The sequence below is a fragment of the Hemiscyllium ocellatum genome, chromosome 13 (genome assembly GCF_020745735.1).
Source record: "Hemiscyllium ocellatum isolate sHemOce1 chromosome 13, sHemOce1.pat.X.cur, whole genome shotgun sequence".
Lineage (NCBI taxonomy): Eukaryota > Metazoa > Chordata > Chondrichthyes > Orectolobiformes > Hemiscylliidae > Hemiscyllium > Hemiscyllium ocellatum.
Genome location: NC_083413.1, coordinates 31631228 through 31652375, shown reverse-complemented (window position 1 = coordinate 31652375; position 21148 = coordinate 31631228). Strand labels below are relative to the sequence as shown.

The 21148-nt window shown below is 41.3% G+C and overlaps 1 protein-coding gene across 1 annotated transcript in view; it reads left to right on the top strand.

The window, feature by feature from the left end:
• Window positions 1-19024, top strand: part of LOC132821728 (mucin-2-like) — a 109703-nt gene extending 90679 nt beyond the window's left edge. Inside the window, exons 38-43 of the mRNA XM_060834436.1 lie at window positions 316-459; window positions 1582-1731; window positions 3133-3279; window positions 10732-10848; window positions 16998-17015; window positions 18734-19024. Coding sequence (XP_060690419.1) covers window positions 316-459; window positions 1582-1731; window positions 3133-3279; window positions 10732-10848; window positions 16998-17015; window positions 18734-18774 — 617 coding nt within the window. The 3' untranslated portion in view covers window positions 18775-19024. The remainder of the gene's footprint in view (window positions 1-315; window positions 460-1581; window positions 1732-3132; window positions 3280-10731; window positions 10849-16997; window positions 17016-18733) is intronic.
• Window positions 19025-21148: the final 2124 nt, after the last annotated feature.

Sequence of the window (21148 nt, the reverse complement as noted above, 5' to 3'; positions counted from 1 at the left end):
ACGTCTGAACAGTATGACAAACAAGAATTGGAAAGCATCAGATCTCTTCTTTAGCAGCAATTTCCTGCTGGTGAGGGCACAACTAATCCAATTAATTCCTGATTTTATGATTGAATCAAAAGCAGATTAGACAATGTTGACTCATAATCACAGTAAGTAAAATAACATTTCACCACTTATGAATCCAAAAGGCATCCTGAGTGAAACTGGCAACCTTCAATCTAAAGGAAATAGAATCTTGTTTTAATGAAAGATGAGCATAGTTGAGCTCCTGCTTTTATAAAAATCACTTTACATTGATCTTGTTTCTGACAGCTACCTCAAGTGTTTTGACTCTTCCAACTGAAACATCTTCATCTGTACAACCAACAACTACAATACCAACCTCTACGTCCACCACTCCACAAACAAGTACATCAGAACCAACAAGTGCGCAGACTTCCACTCAGCCAATAACAAGTGAGTCCACACTAACCTGAACAACTGTTTTCAGTTTTATATTAACAGGAACTAATAAGGATCAGACATTTGCCTGTAGCAGCTGTTTTATTCTGATGGTTTGGAAAATATTTCAAATTGTACAAACTGTATCATTGAAATTAATGTGCTTGTTGTTTCAGAATCACAGCTCAAAAAATATCAGTGACCAACCTTCTGTCTTGAAGAGATTTTGTTATAAGTAATGACTCATTCTAGAAATAGGTGTCAAAACCTTTATCTTTTTTTAGTATACAAAATCGTATAGTCCCATCTTTAATGCCTTGAATAGATTCACTGTTGTCAGTCTATGTTCTGGCTAAGTTCATTTTGTAAGTTGGTGATTTAAAGCAAAGAATGAAGGCCATAAAACATGTGTAACCAAAGTTAAGCTCACTTCCATTAAACAGAATAGTACTATTACATAATAGATGCATTTTATGTCACATGCATAATTGTAATTTGTGTGAAATTGGGCTGCATTTAAGAGTTAGTGTATATTAATACTGCACATGAAACAAACGGGAAAAATCTCACAGAGAATTGAAATGATGATTAGCACCTCCTCAGAACAGAACAAAAAGCTCTCGATGGATGTAATATTTTGTTTTTAATGAAAACTTTGATGTACTAACAGTCCGAATGTACCAACTACGATTGCAGTAACTATTTCACAGATTGACTGTTGTACATAACAAATTCTGCTCAGAATTTAAGATTGTGGGTGGCCTAGTGGCTTAATGGTTAGCACTGCTACCCCACAGTGCCAGGGACTGAGGATCGATTCCACCCTTAGCAACTGTTTGTATGGTGTTTGCACATTCTCTCCGTGTCTGCGTGGGTTTCCTCCCACAGTCAAAAAATGTGCAGGTTAAGTTGATTGGCCATGCTAAATTGCCCATAGTGTCCAGCTGTAGCCATGGGAAATGCAGGTATAAAGGGATAGTATGTGGTCTGGGTGGGATGCTCTTCGGAGGATTGGTGTGGACTCGAGAGGCCAAATGGCCTGCTTCCACACTGTAGTGATTTGATGTCATTTCAAGGGGCAGTTAAGATTCAGTTCATGTTGTAATTCAAGACCAAATATTGATTTTTATTGTACAGGTACATCAAGTGTTTTCACATCTACTCCGACTGAATCATCTTCAGTATCTGTACAATCAACAACAACAATACCAACCTCCTCATCCACAAATCCACCAACAAGTACATCAGAACCAACAAGTATGCAGACTTCCACTCCACCAATAACAAGTGAGTCCTTACTGAACTGAGCGACTAGCTTCATTTCTATAATGACAGGAAATAATAAACATCAGAATTTTTACTGTAGCAGCTATTTTAACCCGATGATATGGAGTATAACTCAACTCCTGCCAAAATTATCACTGAAGGTAAAACAGGTTATGTTTTATTGCCTCAAAATCTGAGCTGGAAAACATCATTGAAGAATGTCATACTTCAAACTAGTCCTGACTGTAAATTGTGATAGTTGAAAATGTGTTGCTGGTTAAAGCACAGCAGGTCAGGCAGCATCCAAGGAATAGGAAATTCGACGTTTCAGGCATAAGCCCTTCATCAGGATATTGTGATAGAATATTGTTAGTTATGTCATATTCTGTTTAATTTTGTTTGGTAAACTACTGACTCAAACTTGAGAAGGATGCCCACACACAGTATTTCACGGATGTCAGACTCACTCTCAATAAAGAAAACATTTTATTGCATAATGCATACAGTACATCTCAACTGGATGAGATCCTTGAGAATCATAGAGATGTACAGCACAGAAACAGACCCTTCTGTCCAACTTGATCATGTCGACCATATATAGGCTAAATTTATGAGTAAATGCACATTGCTGCTCATGAAATGATCGGGTAAAAACTCAGAAACAACTGAGCAACTGTTTTGCAACTTCCAGGAATAGTGCCTGTGAGATAAACACTATCTTTTGATGTTAATTAACCCTTTCATATCCTAACTGGCATACATAACAAATGTTTTTTTCACATTTTAATATCGGGGAATTGCATGGAATAATTAAAGTTAGCAGATATTGTAATTCAAGACTAAATTTTGATTTGGTTTGCACAACTAAATCAAGTGTTTCTACAAGTACTCCTGCTGAGACATTGTCAACATCTGACAATCAGCCAGTACAATACCAGTCTCGACATCCATAACTGCACCAACAAGTACATCAGAACCATCAAATATAGAGATTTCAACACCAATATTAACAAGTGAGACCACAGCAACAAACACATTCACAGTAATCAGTTTGACAGCAAGAGGAATTAGACAGTGTTCATTCGCAGGGAGAAAGTGAGGACTGCAGATGCTGGAGATCAGAGTCGAGATTGTGGTGCTGGAAAAGCACAGCAGGTCAGGCAGCATCTGAGAAGCAAGAGAATCTGTTGTAGTAACTAATTCCTACTGGTTGTCTCAAAAATAACTGATTTCATGCCAGATTAAGTCTTCTTGACTCATAATCGTTGCCAGTAAAGTAATTCATTGGTCCCAAAGGGATTTTGATTGAACATACCAACTTTTTTATCCACAGAAAGTGCTCTTGCTCTTAATGAAGTAAGAATATGGCTCAGCTTTTGATCTTTTAAAAAAAACTTTACATTAATTTTTTTGTTTACACAGATACCTCAAGTACTTTGACTACACCTGTTGAAGCAACTTCTTCACCTGTCCAATCATTAAGTACACAATCCAACTTCACATTCACAACAGCACCCACAAGTACATCAGAATCAAGAAGGACACAGAGTTCCACTCAGCCCAAAACAAGTGAGTCCACATCAATGACTGCATTCAGTTCTGCATAAGTGGGTATTAATATGCATTGGACCTTTTCTGTAACAGCTATATTAACCTAATGGTTTTTACATTCATTCAATTCATGCCAATCCTATACTGAATTGAAAATGGATTACGCTTAATTGCCTCAGAACCAAAGCTGGAAAATCAACACTGAACAACATTATTTTTCATAACTGTCCTCATTGTAAATTGTGATATTAATGTGCTATAGGCAATTACATTCCATCTCAAATGCATGAGAATCTTTTCTAAGACTGGAAGTTATACTTAAGGACACATGCTGCTGAAACATTGTGTTAATGACTCAAACAACTGAACAACTGACCATCACCTCCTTGGAGTGGTTCAATATATCTATATTAGCATTATTTTATGGTATAAGTTGAGTCTTTCATATTCTAACTATCTTTTACAACAAACACCTGTCAGATTTAACTGATGAGCATCTCCTAGGAACATTTCATTATAACCTGCTCGATTTATACTTTTTTCTGTGTTAGTTAATCTTTTCATGTACTAATTGTCATTTACAACAACCTCCTCATAAACATCATGCCATAGCTATTAAGATTCATCTCATTTATAATTCAAGGATAAATTTTGATTTAGTCATATTTGGGAATTGTTGGGGCATAGACATTCTTCAGAGAATTATGGAATCCCGACAGTATGGAGCAGGCTATCAAGTCCACACCAATCCCTCCAAAGAGCATCCTACACAGTCCCACCGTCTACCTAGCCTTGTAACCCTGCATTTTAATCCACCTGGTCTGCACATACCTGAACGCCATGAGCAATTTAGCATGGCCAATCCACAAAACCTGCACACCTTTGGACTGTGGAGCACCTGGAGGAAAGTTACGCAAACACGGGGAGAATGTGCAAACTCCACGCAGTCACCCAAGGTTGGAATTGTATCCAGGTCCCTGATGCTATGAGGCAGCAGTGCTAACCACTAAGCCATCGTGGCCAGAAATAAAAGACAAAACCGATAACACAGGGGCATGGATAAAGAACTTATCCGACCAAACCCTATCAGACACAGAAAATGTGGTACTAATAAAAGGACTAAATTTCAATTACCGAGACACTGACAAGAAGGATTTCCTAGCAGCATTAGAAACCACATTGAAGGACACCAATCTTACGGAAGAAACACAGCAAACCATCAGACAGATATTTGCACCTACTCTGACCCGAAAGAGGGAGGGAAACAAACTGAACACATAAGAAATGAAAGCCCTAGAAAACCTCAAAAAAGACAAAAACATCGTTATATTACCTGCAGATAAAGGTCAGCTCACAGTCATCCTGAACAGAAGGGATTACATAGAGAAAGCCAATGCACTACTCGTAGACACCAACACCTACCATCAGGTGGTGCTGGACCTGACCCCTCAACTAGGAAACAAAATTACATATCTCCTAAGAAATTTACACAGTTCCGGACAATTAAACAAGACGGAATTCCAGAAAATGCAACCAGATGGGACCAACACCCCACGATTCTACGGACTACCAAAAATCCATAAACCAGGAGCCCCCCCTTGGACCCAGAGTCTCACTACCCGAAACACCAACTTACAGACTGGCCAAAGAACTACACACGAGACTGAAATACCTAGTAGAAGAGTCACAGCACTCCATCCACTCCACCCAGGAATCCCTAAAAATCATCAAAAACACCAAAATAGAGGAAGATGAAACAATGATCTCATTCGACGTAACAGCACTGTTCACCTCCATCAACATCGACCTAGCAAAGGAAATACTTACCACACTTTTAGAAGAGACCATCACACACACCCCAACCATGATCAATCACATTGCCAATGAAAATGTCATGAAGCTAGTGGACCTGTGCCTCACCACCCACTTCACCTTCAACATAATTTACAAACAAACCAACGGCACACCCATGGGATCTCCACTATCAGGATTCATAGCAGAAGCGATAATGCAAAGACTCGAACAAACAGCCCTACCAACCATCAAACCAAAAATCTGGGTCCACTACGTAGATGACACCTTTGTCATCACAAAACGAAACAAGATAGAAGAGACATTTAACATCATCAACAACACCCTCACAAGCATAAAGTTCACCAAGGAGGAAGAAACCGACAACAAACTCGCATTCCTGGACGTCACAATCGAAAGAACAGACAACGGAGAACCACAAACCTGCGTATACAGAAAACCAACAAACACTGACCAAATACTTAACTACACCAGCAACCATCCCAACACACAAACAAAGCTGTATCAGAACACTATTCCAACGAGCCACCACACACTGCAGCACAGACGAACTTTGGAAAACAGAGGAGAACCACCTATACAACGTATTCAAGAAGAACGGATACTCAAAAAATACAGTCCGCAGATTCCTCAAGAACAAACCATGACAAGCAGACCAAACACAGCCAGAAACCCTAACCACTTACCATACATCAAAGAAGTTTCAGAAATGACAGCCAGACTACTGAGACCCCTCGGAATCCTGGTAGCACACAAACCAACAACACTCTCAAACAAAAACTAACAAACTTAAAAGACCCAGTACAACCCAATGACAAAACCAACATCATCTACAAAATACCATGCAAGGACTGCCACAAACACTACGTAGGACAAACAGGAAGAAAGTTAGCCACCAGGATACACGAACACCAGCTAGCCACAAAAAGACACGACCCTCTCTCCCTCATAGCCCTTCACACGGATGAAAAAACCCACCATTTTGACTGGGACAACACATTTTTCCTGAGACAGCCTAAGCAAAGACATGCCAGAGAATTCCTAGAGGCCTGGCACTCCAACCACAATGCCATAAACAAACACATAGATCTAGATGCCATCTATCAACCCCTCAGAAAACGAACAGGAAATGGCATCACCACAAACCCCAGGAACCCCATCCAGGAGAAAGATACAAATAGAAAGCAGGAGACAACAGCTTCGCTTCACTTGAAGATCGCCACTGACGATGTTACCTAGCCAGGTAATGAAACGTCTGGATAGCAAACCTACAGCTCAGTGAGCAAACCTACACCCTAGAGGCTATTCAGCCCATCAAGTCCGCGCCAACCTTCCAAAGTGCATCCTGTCCTATCCCTGTCATTTGCATTTGCCATCGTCAACCCACCTAGTCTGCACATCCCTGGACACTATAGACAATTGAACATAACTAATCCACCCTAGACATATGGGAGGAAAGCAGAGCACTGGCAGAAACCTATGCAGACATGGAGAGAAGGTGCAAACTCCACACAGTCCCCCAAGCCTGGAAATAAACCCAGATATCTGGCACTGTGTAGCAGCAGTGCTAACCACTGAGCCACTGTGCTGCCCATTAAAGGTATACTACAACTGATGGTTTTGGAATTGTACTCCAGCAACAGTTTTCAGTGATCTGCACAGCTAAATCACTTTGAATGGTATTGAGTTCTGCATGATAAATAAATGATCAGCTAATTACAACAATATTGATAAAGCAGAGTCATAAGGTTATTTTGATTTCCAATTACAGTGTCTATTGTGGGAAATAAATAGATTCATAGAGATTACTAAAACCCATATTTTCTGATCAATGGTTTTGCTTTGTACTTCTCAACTCACCATTGAGCAATGTTTCTAATACTTAGCAAAACTGACAGCACTTCCCACATGATAAAACATTCTCTCTCTATCTAGCCTGCCCAATCCTTAAACAACTTCAAATTCTCTATTAGATCCTGTGTGAAAATACTTTTGAGAGAAATTGAGACACAACTTATCAATCTTTTCCTGTTATATATACCCATGCATTCGTGCGCCTGTAAACTTTTCATAACATGGCAACCAGTATGTCATGTAAGGCTCTCACCCAAATGTAGACAAGTGTTAATGTGAGTTTTACATTCCCATTCAATTCAACTTATTTCAAAGAAAGCTTCCTGCTTTTTATTATGGCATTACTAACCTTAACCCACCCTTTTGATGTGTTTGCAGTCAGGGATCCAATGTTTCTTTATCCCACCTAGCCTGACATTCTGACCTCCCCATTCTTTATGCCAAAAGATACTACCTCACAGTTATTGCTGTTGAATTCATTTGGCAATTAGGTTGGTGGAGAGTTGTCCTGGACCAGTGAATAGGCAACTTAAGGTTTATCCTGATTCAGTGGTCTGGATGGTTGGAGAGAAATGATGACCAGTGTGCACTCCTTATCCAGAGGTGTTCAGCCTCAGCCTGACAATGTCAGTGAGCCCCCAGATAGCCACATCCCTTTCCTGGTAGCCCATCCTGTCAAATCTACAGCCTTCAATCTTCAGCAATCTGCACCCATCCCATCTACATTTACCTGTGTCTGCCGACCCTTCCCACCCAAATCCTGACATGTAAGTTGACCATGAATAGTATGGCCACATACTGCATTTCACCCTCGCCATTAAAGCCAGGCAATGGATGACACTTTTTCCCACATGCTTTAGAGTATCCACCACCTTGTAAATCCTGCTGAGCCCCTACATACTTGCCTACAGCTTTCAGCCCCTAGCCCAGATGACGGAAGTGGAAATGCTTAGTGTTGTAGCTATGGCCAATGCCCTTGGCTGCTTCGGGTCACTGCCCAAGACAATCTGACTGATGGGTATCTGCATGGCCTTCAGTGAGGGCTACTTCCCTAAGAGCTGAATCCTTGGCTGCCTACTTACTGCACATGCAGTGTGTCTGCTTCATACACTGTTGGCGCATGGTGCAGGTGTGAGATTGACAGTGCACAGTGTTACACAACAAGATATGTACCCCCTATGCTGAGGGCTGCTTCACAGCAATGAAAGCTGCCTAGCTGTGTGACTGCATCAACTGGCACAACAAGAGAAGGGAGGGATCAGCCAGGTGCACACAAAGTGAGCGAGTGCTATGAGAGTTAGTGAGCATCCCTGAGATAAAGTCTTATCCAATCCATGAGCTGAGTTCCTGTCACTGTACATAAAGTGTTCAAGCTGCAGCTTTTTCAATGCTAATATCTGGTACACACTGCAGTGCAAGGATGCACTTCCAGAGTCCGTCACCAGTGTGCCATACAAGTGCTAAGATGCTTGTGATAGGGTGGCTCATTCTGTATGCGCTCAGAGGACCAATGTACTTGACTGAAGTCCATGGTTCAAACCCTAAAATGTTGTTTCCTAGTATCCAACATGGAAGTTGTTTGGAGCAAGTAACAAGCTGAATTTACTAGATACACACCCTGGTTTCCTTGTTGACCTTTCCCAATGTCTAGATAGTGTCATGAGCTTGTTCAGGTGGGAGTTGGAATATTCATTAGGCAAGTTGTGGCATTACCAAGACAACATGAATTGGCATTCTGCCACTGTCTGGCTAGAATCGCACCGTACCACTTGGGAAAAGTCCAAAATATGGAGTGAGACAATATCCACATTGAAATAGACCCTGCTCTTTTTTTACCGGATACTACCACACACCATAGTTCACGATGGTCTGACACCTATAGGACTCTGTCCATTGTTTAATTCAATTCCAATGAAGTATCACTTTTATCTTCCTGTTTAGTTTCCTGCCGAACTAATGAGATAGCAAGCATTTCTTTTTTGGCTTTTTTCCAACTTCATCAGATGTGATTCATTCCATTGCTAAATCTCAGCGAAACAAGAAATACGGATTAATTGATTCTTTTCATTGAATATTAAGAGGAATTCAAATTCTTTTCTAATTATTTTCCATAAGTTGTCATAAAAATAACTAAAGACTTCACAAATTAAACTGCCCATCTGTTGATATGGAAATGTTCTTCTGAACAGACATCCGAACCTGCCCTCTGACCTTTCGTCTTTCTGTAATTGTAGAAGTTCCACTTTGTGAACATTCAGCAACTGATGGAGTCACCTTATTTAAGTCGCATGCTTTGTTGGCAATAACGTTTGAATCACTGCTTTTAAAATTGACTTTCTGATCTTTCAAAAAAAAGCACTTCCATAGAATTGACACCATGGCCTGAACTTTATATTTTTGGCAAAGTTCCAGTTAAGATGAGGTTTTTTTAAGGCTATTTTTATGAGGCCTAGTGGATTTTATTGCCACATCTTACAAACTTGTAAATTGCGGGTAGGTTTTGGAGTTTAAGGAGGTGAGTTTTCACCACAGATTCTCCAGCCTCTGATATGCTCTTGTAATAACAGTTTTTGAAACTTCTGGACATTTGTGAACAGGACTTGATAATTTGGACATTTGCAAGGTATTTATTATGCATTTTTTACTCAATCTTCAACAAAGTTAACTGTCCCAAAAGGCACCTGCCCCTCCCGTCACCCTTGCCTATGATCTGTGACACTCAGCTCCAAAGTATATTGAATCCAAAAGGATCCTTCTCTTCAAGGTCCAATGTGCTCAAGCTCCAAGCTTCAAATCCACAGGGGAACCTCAGCTGCCAAAGGATAGCCTGGCTATCCAAAAGCAATGCACTGAGAATGGACCTGCCCTTACCTGGTCGAATCTGTCCACTCCTGGTTCCAGACTCCAGGGACTCCAATGGCACATTTCTGTGAAGTTGCTTAGTAATTTAAAAGACCAGCTGCATGTGGAAGCTGTGCACACACAAACCATGGACCAGCCTCTGTGAAAATGAGAGAGGGCATGTTCATGGGACAACTTTTTCACACAGAGTTGGTAAGCTGCCAGAGGAAGTGGTGGAGGCTGGTACAATTGCAACATTTAAAAGGCATCTGGATGGGTATATGAATAGAAAGGATTTGGAGGGATATGGGCCAGGTGCCGGCAGGTGGGCTAAATTAGATTAGATTACTTACAGTGTGGAAACAGGCCCTTTGGCCCAACAAGTCCACACTGACCCGCCTAAGCGCAACCCACCCATACCCCTACATTTACCCCCTACCCAACACTACGGGCAATTTAGAATGGCCAATTCACCTGACCCGCACATCTTTGTGACTGTGGGAGGAAACCGGAACACCTGGAGGAAACCCACGCAGACACACGGAGAACGTGCAAACTCCACACAGTCTGTCGCCTGAGTCAGGAATTGAACCCAGGTCTCAGATGCTGTGAGGCAGCAGTGCTAACCACTGTGCCACCGTGCCGCCCGTGGGTTGGGATATCTGTTCGGCATGGATGAGTTGGACCGAAGGATCTGTTGCCATGCTGTACATCTCTATGACTCTATGATTCCATGTTCTGTTTTTATTACAGGATTTCAATTTTTTTTGCTTTTTGCTGTTATTTATACAAAAATAACCAGACGTACATTCACCATTTAAGGAACCTGATTACCATTATATTTGTACAACATTGTAATACCTTGCCTTATATCTACCTCTTAGTCAGAGAACTGAAATACTTGAGAAACATTCTGTCAAAAGTTTTCATCAATCATTAATCACTTTTCCACTTTATTTGCAGCACAATGCAAAATAATCCTAAGGTTTACTGTCACAAGCGAGGATGTGAATTTAGCTGATCAACAAATAAGAGAGAAAGTTCTTCAAAATCTTCAATTGCTCGCCCAGAAAATAATAGGTACGTTGTAGAAAGTAACCATGAAATCTGTATTTCTGTACAGATCCTCAATAACTGAATGATTGAGTGCCTTATGAATATATATTTTACTTCCTTGTTTTGGGAATGGCTTTCTGCCTAAATTCCTGGGGAGAGCTGAGATTAAATTATAAGGTGTGCCTTTTTTTACTTTATATATATACAATCAAATCAGAAACATAGAAACAGCACAGAAGGATTTCCTGAAACATACTGTATATCTCACAGGGGAATGGGTAACACTGGGTGAGCTTGTAGCCATGAATGTCGATGCCTACCTCTTCCCCACCATTGATGGGGGGTGGGGGAGGGGAGAGGGGGTGTGGGGGGATGGGGAGGGGGCTGGGCATCCTGCTTATCATTGCACCAATTGAGGTTCTCAAGTTAGTTAATTCATGGTCAGTTAAGGGCTTTCTCCTTCAGAGACTGGTATTTTACCACTGGCAGCATGTGCCCAGGCCTCAGAGTACCCAGTGGCCTTTTATTGACCCAGAAAGTTGAGCTGCCAACTGCTCGTGCACCCTAAACAGAGGCCAACTCCTCCCAGGTTGCTATCTCAATGCATATTTGCCATTCCCGACATGAAGGGAACTGGCTCCCCACTCTATTTGCTGGAACCCACTGGACTGATCCTGGCAAGTCTCCCAATGTCCACCACCAAGGTTCCTTAGCCTTGGGGACTGCATGTAGTACCTGTAGTGATCACTGTGCCCAATCGCACTACTAGGATGAGAGAACTGCAGCTGCTTGTAATGCATCGTAAGAGTCAAGCTTCCTCCAGATGAGGGCAGGGGTTTTGCTGCAAGCCTACTGGCAGAATGATGGCTGTTACATCAGGTCAGGGCAATCTGGCCAAGCAAAGCCCTGATTTTTCAGCTGGAGGTGCATTGTCACTGATTGCATCCAGCCCTATGTCTGAACCTGAAGAACATTGGCATCTTCATTATAAAGGAATGTTTCGGTTTTGGATAGTTTAATATACTATTTTGATACTAGCAGAAGTCTGCAAAACGCTGGTGGTGAAACAAATATGATTAGTAAATTTTATCAAGGCCCCACCCCTTCCAAACCACATATGATTTCATTCTCCCCCTCCTGTCTCATTCTCATCACAACTCATTCCAACTCTCCTCCTTATCATGCCATTCTCACCCATGCAATTCCATCCCTGTTATCACTATACCATACCATGCAATTCCATCCCTGTCATCACTATACCATACCATGCAATTCCATCCCTGTCATCACTATACCATACCATGCTATACCATTCCTGCTCATGTCCATTCCACCATACCATATTTTCATATTGGCCCTCAGCTTGTGGTCAAATCAGTATACCTAACCAATTCCATCATTCCAACCTTCTGTCTCATGCTGATCAGCAGCACTTACTGACAGGCATTTCAAAGTTATCTAATTTAAATTCAATATGATTTATTATGCCTAAACTAAATACAAGGCATTGCTGATCTAGAAAACAAACAGGACCTCACCTTCATGCCTTCACTGAGGTGAGGATGTGGGATACCTTTCCAGTTCAGTCCTGCTGTAACCAGCGCACAGCCAGATTTCTCTGTTACCCTCCACAAACTCTCATGGCTGCCTTTTTCAAAGATGTTTTTGTGATCTGCACACAGAGTCATAGAGTCAGAGAGATGTACAGCACGGAAACAGATCCTTTGGTCCAAATTGTCCATGCCAACCAGATATCCCAGCCCAATCTAGTCCCACCTGACCCATACCCCTCCAAACCCTTCCTATCCATATACTCATCCAAATGCCTCTTAAATGTTACAATTTAGATTAGATTAGATTACTTACAGTGTGAAACAGGCCCTTCGGCCCAACAAGTCCACACCGACCCGCCGAAACGCAACCCATCCATACCCCTACATTACCCCTTACCTAACACTACGGCAATTTAGCATGGCCAATTCACCTAACCCGCACATCTTTGGACTGTGGGAGGAAACCGGAGCACCCAGAGGAAACCCGGGGAGAACGGGGAGAACGTGCAAATTCCACACAGTCAGTCGCCTGAGTCAGGAATTGAACCCAGGTCTCAGGCGCTGTGAGGCAGCAGTGCTAACCACTGTGCCACCGTGCTGCCCACAAACCTCCACCACTTCATCTGGCAGCTCATTTCACACACGCACCACCCTCTGTGTGAAAATGTTGCCCCTTAGGTCTCTTTTATATCTTTCCCCTCTCACCCTAAACCTATGCCGTCTAATTCTGGACTCCCTGACCCCAGGGAAAATACTTTGTTCATTTACCCTATCCATTCCCCTCATGATTTTGTAAACCTCTATAAGGTCACCCCTCAGCCTCCGACGCTCCAGGGAAAACAGCCCTATCCTATTTAACCTCTCCTGATAACTCAAATCCTCCAACCTTGGCAACATTCTTGTAAATCTTTTTTGAACCCTTACAAGTTTCACAACATCCTTCTGATTGGAAGGAGACCAGAATTGCATGCAATATTCCAAAAGTGGCCTATCAATGTCTTGTAAAGCCGCAACATGACCTCCCAACTCCTGTACTCAATACTCTGACCAATAAAGGAAAGCATACCAAATGCCTTCTTCGTTGTCCTATTGAACTGTGACGCTACCTTTAAGGAGCTATGAACCTGCACTCAGTGCATAAGTCCTACTAAGATTTGCTTTCCCAAAATGCAGCACCTCACATTTATTTAAATTAAACTGCATCTGCCACTTCTCAGCCCATTGGCCCATCTGATCAAGATCCTGTTGTAATCTGAGGTAACCTTCGTCGTTGTCCACTACACCTCCAATTTTGGTGTCATCTTCAAGCTTACTAACTGGACCTCTTATGCTCACATCCAAACCATTTACATAAATGATGAAAATTAGTGGACCCAGCACCAATCCTTGTGGCACTCCACTGGTCACAGGCTTCCAATCTGAAAAACAACCCTCTACTACCACCTTCTGTCTTCTACCTTTGAGCCAGTTCTGTATCCAAATAGCGAGTTCTCTCTGTATTCCATGAGATCTAACCTTGCTCACCAATCTCCCATGGAGAACCTTGTTGAACATCTTACTGAAGCCCATACAGATCATGTCTACTGCTCTGCTCTTTGTTACTTCTTCAAAAAACTCAATCAACTCAACATGATTTCCCACGCACAAAGCCATATTGACTATCCCAAATCAGTCCTTGCCTTTCAAAAAACAAAAACATCCTGTCCCTCAGGATTCTCTCCAACAGCCTGTCCACTACCGAAGTCAGGCTCACTGGTCTATAGTTCCCTGGCTGGTCCTGACCACCTATCTTAAATAGTGGCACCACGTAAGCCAATCTCAAGTCTTTCGGCACCTCACCTGTGACCATCAATGATAAAAATATCTCGGCAGGAGGCCCAGCAATCAGTTCTCTAGTTTCCCATAGACTTCAAGGTACACCTGATCAGGTCGTGGGGATTTATCCACTTTTATGAGATGCAAAACATCCAGCACTTCCTCTTCTGTAATATGGACATTATTCAAGATGCCACCATTTGTTTCCCTACATTTTATATCTTCCATGTCCTTTTCCACAATAAATACCGATACAAAATACTCATTTAGTATCTTGCCCATCTCCGGTGGCTCCACACACACAAAGGGACCCTATTCTCTCCCCAGTTACCCTTTTGTCCTTAACGTAGTTGTAAAAACCCTTTGAATTCTCCCAACTCTATTTTTCCAAAGCTATCTCATATCCCTTTTCTCCCTTCTGGTTTACCCTCTTCAGTATACTCCTACTGCCTTTATACTCTTCGAAGGATTCATTCCATCCATCCTGTCTATACCTGACATACACTTCCTTCTTTTTCTTTGAAACCCTCAATTTCTTTAGTCATCCAGCATTCCCTATACCTACCAGCCTTTCCTTTCACCCTAACAGGAATATACTTTCTCTGGACTCTCATTACCTCATTTCTGAAGGCTTCCCATTTTCCAGCCATTCCTTTACCTGTAAACATCTGTCCCCAATCAAATTTTGAACGTTCTTGCTTCATACCATCAAAATGGGCCTTTCTCCAATTTGGAACTTCAACTTTTAGATCTATCCTTTTCCATCACTATTTTAAAACTAATAGAATTATTGACACTTTTTCTCCAAAGTTCCAAAACAATGTAACAACATATAAAACAGTAATTGCTGCTCCTGGAATTCGAGGAAATCACCGCAAAAACCTAAAATATCTCAAAAAGAAACAGCCTGCTGCAGCCAGAAATTTCTCCCATTGTCCATCTAGGAAATATGACTCATGTTGGCCTGTTTTCTGAATTAACCAAGTGTCTTGCATATGTCTGAGTTTGTACTAAACAGTTCTGTGGATGTTGCAACATCCTTTTTGGTTAGAAGGTGATTCCCTGTTATTGAGATTAACCATATAGTGGTGATATTTTTCTATGAGATTTTTTTCTGGTCTACCTCATTGTTTTCTTCAAGTCAAGGTTGGTGCTAACAAGAGGTGGGGTCAGGGGCCTCTGAAACAATGAAGTAAGCTCCTCCCCTGAAGTCCCCAGTGCAGTGAGTGTTCACTTTTGCTGCACACAGGCAATTCTCAAGTTTCTCTGAGGTGGATTCCATCATGACTGTCAGTTCAGGCCTTGAGATGTAGCAATGCTTCTGGACCTTCACACTCAGGGCAACCAGGGATGGATTATGTCATTATCTGTGAACCAATAAAATGGTGATTATTCCAGCAGTCAGCACAACATTCTGCCTATCCCTGTGCCTCATGGAGACATAGTCAATTAGATGCCAATACGCCAAACAGGTGGACATATTGCTATGACTAGAGAAGTGAAAAACTGTCTTGGTCATTAAGAACTCATGCACAGACCACACCTTCAATGTTTAGAGTTGCTTACTTCATTTTTTTCTTTCTGTTGACCCCTGCCCATACCCAATGATCTGCATCACCTTTTGTCTTGAAGTCATCAACATGACATAAACATTGTCTGGGTGTTTGACAATGAGGAGGAAGGTGTTAGGTTCAAGGAGGATATCATTGGATTGGCCAGATGGGCCAGATTGGTGGATGGAATTTAACTGTGATAAATTTGAAGAAGGAACAAGGGAGTACTCAAAGAATAACAAGACACTAAGAAGCTGATTGGAACAGAGAAGTTATGGGGTGCTTGTCGACAGATCCTTAAAGATAACGGGGCAGGTTAATAGGGCAGTTAAGAAGGCGTACAGGTGCTTCCCTTCGTCAGTCATCGCATAAATTTAAAAAGCAGTGAGGTCATATTGGTGCTGTACAGACTTTGCTTAGGCCCCAGCTGGAATACTGTGGGTAGTTCTGGTCATCACACAACAGGAAGGATATCATTCCATTGGAAGGGCTGCAGAGGAGATTTACCAGGATGTTGCTGAGGTGGAACATTTCAATTATGAACAGAGGCTGGTTAAGCTCGGTTTGGAGAAAATTATGAGGGACATAGAACAATACAGCGCAGAGCAGGCTCTTCGGCCCTCGATGGACAGTGTGAGTAGAAAGCAGCTGTTCCCCCTTGTCAAAGGAGCATAATTTAAAAGTGAAAGACAGGAGGTTTAAAGGTGACTTGAGGGAAATCTTTTTCACCAGAGGATGGTGCGTGTCTGGAATTCACTGGAACGGCAGGGAACCACACTAATTTTAAAAGAGTACTCGGATGAGCACTTGAAGTGTGGTAACATTTAAAGCTTATTGCAGGAAAATGGGGCTCATGTAGGTGGGTCAAAACCCTCTTTTGTACTATATGATTCTATAATAACTTGTCTGACTAGAAAAAAACTTGGTATGATGTTTAAAGTATGTAATTAACCAATTATCAGCCCATTATTGGAAAGGACACTGCCTAACAAATGATCACGCCAAATCAATCCGAAAAGTGTGGATAGGCAAAATCAATTAATTATTATTATTGATGCGATTCGTTCTCTTTAAATCTTCACCACCTGAACTATTCATGTTATTATTGCACGTACAATTAATATGCAATTATACAGTTTGTTATTTTGTGTTGATCAATATCAATTGAAATTTTGATGTACCTTGTATAAAATGACATTTCTATTTGTTAGGTTTATGTGGTACTAATGTATTATATTGAATTTATTTTCAGTTGAAGGAAAGACAAGAGGTCAGTGAATTCTGCAATTTATGCTGTACTACATTTCACGTTGCAACCTGAGTAACAGTATGTGATCTCAAGTGGGATAAGAATGTTTCATTATTGTACCATTTAATTTAAGTTTTCCATTTGACTCCTCTATGATCTCCACTATCTTTGCTCTAATTAAATTATTATTGATTATTAATATAAATGGAAATTTCATTAAATCACATTAATTAATATTTCCGTGGTTAGATACATGAAACAGTTTAAAGCAGACATATCGTTAACTAAACGTAATGTTGGAATATTGAAAAAGGCATTCCAATTTTCTACAGTTAGTCAGAAAGACCTGGAGAAATTTTTCAAATTATTCCCTGATGTAAACCTGCTATTATATATTGGTCACATTTATTTTCAATGTCCTGGAAACCAATCTGATTGAATGACAGAAATTTAAATTTAGTGGAATTTAAATTCCCTTTTCTAGAATCTTCTCTAGTAGATACTTTGTTTTGTATACTACATGTGTTTCTGTACAATACCCTCAGTCCTGTTTTGACTGCCCCTTTCTTTGCTTTAAGATTTCAGATAATTTCCATGTACTCTGTCTACTATTTAATCACAGAATCCCTTACAGTGCAGATTGATGCCATTTGGCCCATCAAATCTGCGCCAATCCTCTATCCCTACAATCCCACACTTAATCCAGAGACTCAGGTCATATTCTGGGGAGCTGCATTCAAATTTGCCATGGTAGATGATGGAATTTGAATTCAATAAAAAAAACTGGAATTAAACATGATGATCATGAATCTGTGGGCAATCGTCAGAAAAACCATCAGATTCACTCATGCCCTTTATGGAAGGAAACTGCCATCTTGCAAACCAAAGACAATGTCTTCAGTGCTTCCAACAATTAATTGGGGAAAGGTTCTACCCCTTACATCTGAATGTTGGGCAACTGGTCTGACCCAGGTGGAGATAGTGGAGTGGTCAAAAGAGGTGCTAATGAGTTAAAGCTGAGTGTCTTTAGCAATTATGTGGAAACTGGCATTGTGTTTTTGGATGGTATTATTGAAATGATAGCAAGAAATTAAGAACTAGGAGAAAGCCCAAGCAGAGAACATCTGTTAACAAGGGAGCCAACTGGAAAGTTGAATGGTTACCGGTTTTGGAATGGGATCAAGAGAAGGATGATAGGGCAGAAATCAGTGGAGAGCTTTTGAGGAAGTTTGACTTGGTGAGCTGAGGTGGTGAAATTAATGGCAGAGGCAGCTGGCCCCAACGTCAGTACAGAAAATTCTGTGATCTATTCACACTCGCTCCTTGCAATTATTAGCAAGCGAATGTTATCTCCATGTTTAAACTCAAGGTCAAAGCATATATTTCCGATTGTGCAGGTCACATAAATATCTTTTTTTTATAGATTGTGACATCCATTCATAAAACAATTAATATTAATGATTGTACTCTATTTGTTGACCTGAATTTTCTGAATTCACACTTGCATAGTCGATGTATATTGGCAATTTCCTTGTTCATTCCTTAAATTTCAATATGTATTTCAACATGCACATCTGTGAACACTATCATAAAATTATCCACATTACATTTGTATGATTAATTATTCTGAAATCTGAAAATAAATAGACAATTGTTCAGCATGTTGTTATGTAAGTGACCTTGGATTCACCATGCTAATGAACACTTGAAGATGATTACAGCAGACTTATTTGAAACAGGACCTCCAGGAGCAGATGGTGACCGTGATGGAGGGTACTGAGAAAGGGAGCTGAGCAGTTCTCCAGGATCTCCATCAGCAGGTGGCGACAGTGGGGGAGGGCAGCTGCAGCAATCGAACAAACTCTCGCTGGGAAAACAAGAATGTCTTTGGTGTGGAAAGGGCTAGGGAGAAGCAGGAATGGACAGATCATGGAATTTCTCAGCCCAATGTAACTCATACAGTCATTCTATGTACATAGTGTAAATAATTGCTTCTTTATACTTAATTTACTGTCCTGTTTGTAATGACCTAATGCTGGTGGAATAAAAATTCCTGGCTTCATGATCTTTGGACCATCTGTGTATTAATACTCACGTGAAACTTAAAATTAGTGACTGTTCAAAATGTTTCTTGTGAAGTCGGACGAATGGAAAACAAAGCAGTGGTAAGTTGGCAGTGGAGTGGAGGTATTGGGTAATATTCCAGAATAGAGTCATAGAGATGTACAGCATGAAAACAGACCCTTCAGTCCAACCCGTCCATGCCGACCAGATATCCCAACCCAATCTAGTCCCACTTGCCAGCACCCGGCCCATACCTATAAACCCTTCTTATTCATATAACCATCCAAATTCCTTTTAATTTCTATAATTGCACCAGCCTCCACCACTTCCTCTGGCAGCTCATTCCATTCTCATATCATCCTCTGTGTGAAAAGGTTGCCCCTTAGGTCTCTCTTATATCTCTCCCCTCTCATCCTAAACCTATGCTATATAGTTATGGATCCTCTGCCCCCGCCCCCCCCCCCCCTCACCCCAGGGAAAATACTTTGTCCATTTATTCTATTCATGCCCCTCATGATTTTATAAGTCTCTGTAAGGTCACCCCTCAGCCTCTGACACTGTAGGGAAAACAGCACTAGCCGATTCAACTTCTCTTTATAGCTCAAATCGTCCAACCCTGGCAACATCCTCGTAAATCGTTTCTGAACCCAATAGAAAATTTTTTTAAAATCTGTGTGTCCAAGTTGTATAATGAAATAAATTTGGAAAACAAAACCTTTTAACTGCAATTTAGACAGTGCAGAGGCCTGTAGTAAGTTAATATGAGATTGTAATTACTCTGTAATTTTAGAGTATTGCAGTGAGTCTGTATATAGGCACAGAGGAATAAGTTACAGTGAGGCACCAATATAATATTCTCTTGACGAGACGACAGTCCCACCAGAGGTAGCAGAGAAGTGATGGGGAAACAAAATTCACAAACCAGGAGCCCCCTTCAGGCCCATCATCTTGTTACCTGGAACACCAACTTACAGATTAGCCAAAGATCTAAGCCAAGGACTAAAACACTTAGTAAAAGACTCACGCCACTCCATCCACTCCAGCTAAGAATTCCTGAAGACCATCAAAGACACTAAGATAGAAGAAGGTGAAATAATGGTTTCCTTTGATGTAACAACCCTGTTTACTTCAATCAACATTAACCTGGCCAAGGAAACACTGACTACACTCTTAGAAGACCCAAAGACACGTACAGCAAATACAACTAACTTCATCAACAAGAAGAATATCATCAAGCTAGTAGACCAATGCATTACCACCCGCTTCATCTTCAACAACAAACTTACAGACAAACCAATGGAACATCCATGGGATCTCTGATATCAGGGTTCTTAGCAGAGGCAGTAATGCAGAGACTTGAACAAACAGCTCTGCCAACCCAAACTTTGGGTCCGCCACGTGGATGACACCTTTGTCATCACTAAACAAAACAAATTAGAGGAAACCTTCAAGACCATCAATAATACCCTTACTGGCATAAACTTCACTAAAGAGCAGGCAAACAACAAGCTGCCAATCCTAGCTGTCGTAGTAGACCGAACAACTAAAGGAGAACTTCAAACCAGCGTCTACAGGAAAACAACACATATTCCCCAAATACTGAACTACAGAAGCAATCATCCCAGCACCCACAAACGAAGCTGCATTAGAACATTATTTCAGTGAGCCACCAATACAATAGGTGAATGGGGGTGAGGATTGAGGTGATAGGTCAGGGGGGGAGAGTGGAGGGGATAAGTGGAAAGGAAGATAGGCAGGTAGGACAAGTCATGGGGACGGTGCCCTATGCTACTTTCTCCCCACCCCCACCCCCCTCTCATTTATCTCTCCACCCTGCAGACACCCTGCCTATATTCCTGATGAAGGGCTTTTGCCCGCAATGTTAATTTCCCTGCTCCTCAGAAGCTGCCTGACCTGCTATGCTTTTTCAGCACCACTCTAATCTAGATCCAATGAACACAGTCCACCAATTGTTCAGCAACAAATCAAAACAGCAGACAAAATATGTCCCAAAGTAGCCATTCTCCCTCACATCAAAAACATCTCAGAAATGACTGCCAGACTACTCAGACATCTTGGCATCATGGTAG